Genomic DNA, 7,926 nt, shown 5'->3' on the forward strand with positions numbered 1-7,926 from the left:
GGTAAGGGAAGGGGATGAGATGTGCACATCCCCTGGGCTGGCCGAGGTGCTCGGCTTCTCCTGCTCGGTATTTCACGCTGCTGAGGCTCTTTGCACCCCCAGGTTTCTCCCTGGGCTCCAGCGTGCGGGCGCACACCAAAGGAATCTGGATGTGGTGCGTGCCTCACCCCTGCAAGCCCGGACACACGCTGGTGCTGCTGGACACCGAGGGGCTGGGAGACACTGAGAAGGTGGGGGAGAAGTGGGGACTTCCCTCGCGCTTTCCGGGTTTAGTCCCTTCCAGGAAGGAGCCTCTGCTGGAACCGGAGCTGAACCCATGGGGCAGAAAGCCCGGGGAGTGAGGAGAGGGCTGGCGGGGTGAACGAGCTGCCAAATTCTTCTGCTTCCCTGGCAAATGGCATCCGAGCAGGACTGGGGAGCTCGGGGAACACGTTGTGGGAGCCTGAGAGTGAAAGAGCTGAGGATAAAGAGATGTGGGAAGCCCTGGAGATGCTGTGGGGTCTCCCCAGGGGATGGTTTTGCCATGGGATGCTGGCTGGCAGCACTCAGGGTCCGGGCATTCGGGGTCGTGCCTGAAGGGGTCTTGCATGGGGCTGCTGGATAAGGTGAGAACCTGGGGTCGTTGTTCCAGGGCGACACCGAGAACGACACGTGGATCTTCGTGCTGGCCGTGCTGCTCTCCAGCACCCTGATCTACAACAGCAAGGGCACCATTGACCAGCAGGCCATGGACAACCTGCAGTATCCTTTGTGGGCGCACACGGGGTGCCCCCTGCCCCCTGCCTGGGGCCCACGGGGATCCCACACCGCAGTTCCTTGTGTGGGGAGAGGAAACCTCCCAGTGGTGCCCAGGGACCTGCTCGGTATCCCCGGGGCTTTTCTCCCTCTTCCTGGTGGCACCGGGCTGGCCTCTGTCCCCCAAAAGGCTCCACCAGTGCCCACAAAGTGCCAAGTGTTTATGGGCCGGGGGTGCCCCTGTGTTCAGAGCTGAGGTCCCCACTTCCTTAGCCAGCTCCCCAGCTATGTGCTGAAGCTGTCAGAGTGTGTCCAGGTGAAAACAGCACCCGAGGAGGCAGGAGCTGAGCAGGCAGGAACTGAGCAGGCAGGAGATGAGCAGCCGGGTTCGGACAGACGCACCCTGTTCTTCCCAACCTTCGTCTGGGCTGTCCGGGATTTCACGCTGCAGCTGGAGGTGGACGGGAAGGAAATCTCCGAGGACGAATACTTGGAGAACGCGTTGAAGTTGAAGGATGGTAGGGGAGCGGTGCCGTGCCGCTGGATGCATACAAGTACAGCCCCAGACACGGCTGCGGTGGAAGGCACCGCGAGGCTGAGCCCTGGGGGCTTTTTCTGACCCCTTGTTGCCCCACAGGGAGCAGCCAGGAGGTCCAGAGCTACAACCAGCTGCGGGAATGCATCCGCCAGCTCTTCCCAGAGCGCAAGTGCTTTGTTTTCGACCAGCCAGCCAGGAAGAAGGACCTGCCCCGCTTGGAGGAGCTCCCGGACGACATGCTCGACCCTGAATTCCAGCAGCAGGTGGAGCGCTTCTGCAGCTACATCGGGCAGAATTGTCCCCCCAAGACCATCCCTGGTGGCCACGAGATAACGGGGAGCAGTGAGTACCGGTGTCCCGAGGGTCCAAGCTCTTGGGACTGTGTCGGGACCAGGCTCAGATGCAGAGCAAAAGGCTGCTGGAGGTAGCACAGATGCGTTTTTGTGCCAGCTGTGGCACTTACCTCTGGGTTTGGAGCTCCTAGCTGTCGCGTGTGGCTGGGAAAGAGCTAGAAAAAGAAGGTCGGGGCCGTGAGGGGCCCCTGGCAGCAGGGTTAGGGCAGGACCCTGGTCGTTTTGGTCGGGCTGCAGATCCGTCACCCCTCCCCGGCAGGGCTGGGGACCCTGGCGGTGAGCTACGTGGAGGCCATCCGGAGAGGGGCTGTGCCGTGCCTGGAGAGCGCGGTGCTGGCGCTGGCAGAGATCGAAAATTCGGCGGCGCTGAAGGAGGCCGTGGCCTTGTACCAGAGTCAGATGGAGCAGGGGCTGCCCACGGAGACCACCCAGGAGCTGCTGGAGCTGCACGCGCGGTGTGAGGAGGAGGCGAAGCGGCTCTTCACGGCACGGGCCTTCGAGGAGAGCAGGGAGCGGTTCCAGGCAGAGCTCACGGTAGGTGATCCCCCCCCAGGGACACCGTCACCCCTAGCCTGGGGGGAGCAGTGTGGTCCCTGCTGGCCAGGCCAGTGCCGTGCCCTCTAATCATAGAAACATTAGGGTAGGAGAAGACCTCCAGGGTCATCTGGTCCAACCGTCCCCCTACCACCGATGTCACCCACTGAACCACGTCCCCAAGCACCACGTCCAACATTTCTTGATGTCCTTCTGGTAGTGAGGGGCCCACAGCTGAACCCAGCACTTGAGTTGCGGTGCAGGAGCAGGGGACGATCACCTCCCTGGTCCTGCTGGCCGCACTATCCCTGAGGCAAGCCAGGATGCCGTTGGCCTTCTTGGCACCCTGGGCACACTGCTGGCTCATTTTCAGGCGAGCATCCACCAACACCCCCAATCCTTTTCCTCTGCAGAGCTTTGCAGCCACTCTGCCCCCAAACCTGTAGTGTCTCTGCCCCCAGACGCGTAGCCTTGCATGGGGTTGTTGTGCCCCAAGTGCAGGACCTGGCACTTGGCCTTGTTGAACCTCATCCCTTGGCCTCTGCCCATCGATCCAACCTGCCCAGGTCCCTCTGCAGGGCCTTCCTATCCTCCAGCAGAGCGACACTTCCCCCAGCTTGGTGTCACCTGCAAACTTACTCAGTTCCCTCATCCAAGCCTTCCACGGAGATATTAACGAGGATGGGCCCAACACCGACCCCTGGGGAACACCACTGGTGACCGGTCACCAGCTGCATGGTCACACATCAAGACCTGCTCCATCCCCTTCCCTGGCACCGAGGTCAGGCTGACAGGCCTGTAGGTCCCCGGGTCCTCCTTACGACCCTTTTTATAGATGGGTGTCCTGTTAGCAAGTCTCCAGGGCCCTCCCCAGATGACCATGACGGCTGATAGATGATGGAAAGCAGCCCAGCAATCCCACCGCCAGCTCCCTCAGCACCCTCGGGTGGATCTCATCTGGCCCCATGGACTTGGCCAGGCGGAGCAGCAGGTCCCCAGCCTGAAGTGTGGGGGGGTTCTTCTGCCCCCGCCCCAGACTTCCAGGTCAGGAGGCTGAATACCCCGAGGATAAGAGGTCTGGCTAGTAAAGGAGGCGTTAAGAACCTCAGCAGTCACATTGCCCCCTGCTTCCAGTAAAGAATGGAGATTCTCCTCGGCCTGCCTCTTGCCATTAGTAGATTTATACAAAGATTTTTTATAAAATATATTCATAAAAACACTTTTGGGCTTTGGGTTCTTTACTAATGGCTGGTTTTATAAGACACCAAGTCTGACAGTAATACGCGGGAAAGGTTTATCTCACGGGGGTTCTGGCTGTTGCGACGGGAGTTAGCTTCCCTGTCTGCAGCCCATGGGGGCTTCACCTCCCCGCTGATCACCCCACAGGCTGCAGAGCCCCATTTCCCTGCCAGCCTGGCTTTATTCTCACACACAGAACTGTAGGGCTTGGAAGGGACCTCGAGAAGCAAAGCAGGTTCCCTAGGGCAGGTTGCCCAGGTAGGCATCCAGATAAATCTTGAATATCTCCATGGGGAAGAAAACTCCACAGCCTCCCTGGGAAGCCCGTTCCAGTGCTCAACAGGCATTTTTTTTTGCCTGGTTGAGAGAGGTGGAGGCCACTCAACCTGGGCTGAAGCCTTCCCTCTGTGTCCTTCTGCACAGGTCCAGTTAGAGGCACTTAAGGAACATTTCTGGATGCGGAACGAGCGGGTATCCCACGAGAAGTGCACGGCCACCCTCCAGGAGCTCTTCCAGGACTTGGACAGACGGATCAATGACGGGGTCTACTTCATGTTGGGGGGCTACCAGCGCTTCCAAAGAGATCAGCAGGCACTGGTGGAGCAATACAGGAAACTGCCTGGCAAGGGGGTGAAGGTAGGAACATGAACAGCTCCGAGGCGAGGGCAGAGGCTCCACGTCCCACCGCCCCCTCCCAAAAAACCACTTGCCTGGAGCTGCTGCTTCACCCCTTGACTCCTGCCCTCCCCATGTCCCTGCAGGCGGATGCTGCGCTGCAGGATTTCCTCCAGAAGAGAGAGTCTATGGCCAGAACCATCCTCAAAGTCGACCATGAGCTGACCGAGAAGGAAGAGCAGATAGAAAGTAATTTTGGGGCTGGAGAAATGCCACTGCCTGGAGAGGGACTGGCACGGCACGGAGGGACAGTACTCCTTGGGGGCCTGGGGCTCATCTCCTGCCTTTGAGCCATCTTTGCTTCTCTCTCAACAGATCTGAAAGCCCAGTATGAGAGAGCTGAGCAGGAGAGGGAGGCTGAGAGGAAGAGGCTGGATGAGAGGGAGGTCGAAAACCTAAAGACGTTGTTGAAGTTACTCAACGATATGAAGGCTCGTCGGAGAAAGAAGCGGGAGGAGAAAGAGAATAAAAACGACCATCAATCAAAGGTACCATGGCAGAGAGGATGTACCCAGAGCTGTGGCTGGCAGGCAGGAATGGTGATGGGGGCCCGCCTGGCTCCCTCCCATTGCTTCTTGGCTCCCTTGCACTGCAGACACCATGCAGGAAGGCTTTGGGCTTGTTGACAACCTGACTATCTTCACAGGACCAGGACAAGAAGTCCACAAGTGGCTCCGAGAAGAAGAGCAACCCTGAGGATCAGCAAAATTCCAAGCCCGGTGGCAAATCCGGTGATTGCCCCAGATACAAAATGTGGTTTGAGCTTTTGGAAAGAACATATGAGATTCTTGTGAAACAGTCCCCTCTCTCTAGTTTAATTTATGAGATCGTGATGGCTTTCTTTAGAAGCCGTACAGGAACAAAGAGAGATGTGTAGCGAGCTTCTTGATACCAAGTACAATTCTGCTAAACTCTGCAAGTCCTTGCTGCAAAGGACAGGGTGTGGCAGTGACCTCTATGGTCGCTGCCATTGCACCAGCTAGTGCTTTCATGCTTTCACGTAGTTGGAAATGAAACTAATTGTCTGGGGAGCATAATCTTAGGGGCGCGGGGTGGGTTCGCTGATCAGCTCGTAGCTGGGAGATTCTGCTCCTTTGCCATTGCTCAGAAAGTACGCCCAAGGGTCAGCACTGGCTCTGACAATATTGACCTTTCTTCGTCTTTCATTAAGGGTGCGTATTGCTTTCAAAAAGACAAAATAATGCAATAATAAAGTAATGCAATAATAAAGTAATGCAATAATAAAATAATGCAAAAGCAATGCAAAAATAATAAAAATAAAAATAAAAATTAATAAAAATAAGATAATAATAATACAAAATCCTCCAACCTGGGTTTCAGCACGTGGCCATTACTGAGAGCTGCCAATGGTATTTTGGGTCTGCCTAAGGGAGGCTGGCTCTTAATTATGCCCACTGCAACCAACTAGCAAGGGGTGCGGACATCACCGCCCTTGGGTGGGTTAATGTGCACCTCTGGAGCTAATTGCTGCAGTTCCCCTGCCCATGGGGATGGGAGGGCTGGGGCTCACGTAGAAGCCCGCAGCCACGAGCGTGCCAAAGCTCCCCAAGCCCTCTCTACTCCTGAGCATCCCTCGGGCCAGTGCAGGTGTGCTTTCAGGGTTCTTTTCCACCCTCCAGCCCCCCGGATCTTTTTTCTGCACCCTCATTGCGGGGACTGGAGGGGAGGGAGAGGTCCCGTGGCAGGACCCCGAAGTCCGAGCCTTGTTCCACCCAATCCCTCTGCTTGACGCACATCGGGGGTGGAAGGGGACAGCCCAGCCACGCCACCCCAGGCCACCATGTCCCTTGGTCCTGCAGGGGAGCCAAGACCCTTCCCCACTCTCCCCTCGCTGGAATAATCCCCGTTCTGGGTCCAGGACTGCAGCCGGAGGTGGCTGCGCTGCTCAAAGCCCTGCTTTGCCTGCTCTGCTTCCCCAGCAGCTCCAGCACCTCGTCACCCACAGCTCCGCGCCCTCTCACTGCCCACGTGCCCCTTGAACGAGCAGGAGGCTCTGCAGCACCGCTTCCCCCCTCCTGCAGCCCCTTGGAGCCACTTTCCCCAATTCCAGGAGTTCCCCCACGACATCTTCCGTCCCCTGCCCCATCTTCCAGCCCGTGATTTGCCTGCCCTCGCAGCACCTGCCCTTGCAGATACCGCTTTCCCTGCTACAAGACGAGCAACGGGACTTCCCCGCGGGGGCTGCCATGCCCCGGGTGAGCCCCGGTGGCCGTGCACCCACCCTGACAGCCACTGCGGCTTGGTGAGGGGAGCCGGGGGTCCTTGAGTTGCTTGGGGAGCACCGGGAGCTGCAGCGAGGCCAAGGGCTGCCCGCAGCGCTCACCAGCCCCGAGCCCACGCGTGCACCCTGCTAATGTCAGGAACAGAGCCCGTGGTGGGGGCACAGAGACCGGGAAGTGGTCTGCTGAGGGGCGCTGGAGCAAATTCTCCTTGGCACAGCAGCAGACAACCCCCCCTTGAAGCTCTTTCACCCCTCTTTGGCCTGGCTCCTTGCGGAAAGCTTCCATGGGCAGTGAAAACCAAACGATGGCCACCGACTTCATCTTCGTGGGGTTCTCCAGCCTGGCGGAGCTGCAGAAGCTGCTCTTCGGGGTGTTTTTGCTTCTCTACCTGCTCACACTGAGCATGAACACGGCTATCATGACCGTCATAAGGGTCGAGCGGAGCCTTCACACGCCCATGTACTTCTTCCTCTGCGTCCTGTCCTTTTCCGAGACCTGCTACACCCTCGTGATTGTCCCCAAGATGCTGGTGGACTTGGTGGCGGAGAGAAAAGCCATTTCCTTCTTGGGCTGCGCCGTCCAGATGTACTTCTTCCTCCTGCTGGGCTGCTCCCACTCCTTCCTCCTGGCGGCCATGGGCTACGACCGCTGCGTCGCCGTCTGCCGCCCGCTGGCCTACAGCAGCATCATGACCCGGCGGCTCTGCGCGCAGCTGGTGGCCGCGTCGGCGCTCAGCGGGCTGCTGGTGGCCCAGCTGGTCACCCCCCTGGTGTTCTGCTCGCCGTTCCAGGCCAGCCGGCAGCTCGAGCACTTCTTCTGCGACATCTCCCCCGTCCTCCGCGTGGCCTTCAGGCAGAGCGACGCCGGCGAGGCCGTTATAGTGGCGCTGGGCGTCTTCGCCCTGATGGTCCCGCTGACGCTGCTCCTGGCTTCGTACCTCTTCATCCTCGCCGACGTCCTGCGCATCCCCTCGGCCGCGGGGAGGCACAAAGCCTTCTCCACCTGCAGCGCCCACCTGGCCGTGGTGCTCGTGCACTACGCCTGCGCCTCCCTCATCTACCTGAGGCCGGGCTCCAGCTCCTGGTCGGGCCAGGACGCGCTGATCTCGGTCACTTACACCATCCTCACCCCCCTGCTCAACCCCATGATTTACACCCTGAGGAACAAGGACGTCAAAGCGGCTCTCCGCAAAGCCATCAGGAAAACACAAATTTCTGCAGAATGTTTTCCAGGAAAGAGGTCAAGGTGAGCAGCGTCCCCAGTGCGTATTTCCAGCCGGCAGCCTCCCCTTCCAAAAACCATCGCTCCTTTTCCGTGAGCCCTTTGGCTCCGAGCAGAGCTTCAGCAAAGCCATGACAGCAAAGCACGGCTGCTAAGAAGGATGAACAAATTCCAGGCACAGCGTTAGTGGGAAAACCAACTTCAATTCCTTTTTGAATATAGAAACCCAATTTCTTTTTGAAGATGGAAATCCAAATTTCCACCCCCGTGCCAGCAAAGCTTCCAGCTGTACAACCTGAGACATTTAGTGAAGAAGAATCATAGGTGTTGAAAGTATTTCAAGGGGAAACTCCATTTTTTTTTTCAAAAATTGAGATTGCAAGCACAG

The 7,926-nt window shown here is 58.2% G+C and overlaps 2 protein-coding genes across 2 annotated transcripts; both read left to right on the forward strand.

Moving 5' to 3' along the window:
- The first annotated feature begins 134 nt into the window (after positions 1-134).
- LOC116500083 (guanylate-binding protein 1-like) lies at positions 135-5,094 on the forward strand. The gene is made up of 9 exons (XM_032204991.1): positions 135-230; positions 632-741; positions 1,021-1,253; positions 1,373-1,615; positions 1,886-2,160; positions 3,823-4,035; positions 4,161-4,263; positions 4,390-4,562; positions 4,721-5,094. Exons 1-9 carry the CDS (start codon positions 150-152, stop codon positions 4,949-4,951), a joined length of 1,662 nt encoding a protein of 553 aa, XP_032060882.1. The 5' UTR covers positions 135-149; the 3' UTR covers positions 4,952-5,094.
- Positions 5,095-6,600: 1,506 nt separating this feature from the next.
- On the forward strand, positions 6,601-7,566 carry LOC116500062 (olfactory receptor 10K1-like). The gene has a single exon (XM_032204957.1). The coding sequence runs from the start codon at positions 6,601-6,603 to the stop codon at positions 7,564-7,566; it is 966 nt and encodes a 321-aa protein (XP_032060848.1).
- Positions 7,567-7,926: the final 360 nt, after the last annotated feature.

The sequence above is a fragment of the Aythya fuligula genome, chromosome 30, assembly GCF_009819795.1.
Source record: "Aythya fuligula isolate bAytFul2 chromosome 30, bAytFul2.pri, whole genome shotgun sequence".
Taxonomy (NCBI): domain Eukaryota; kingdom Metazoa; phylum Chordata; class Aves; order Anseriformes; family Anatidae; genus Aythya; species Aythya fuligula.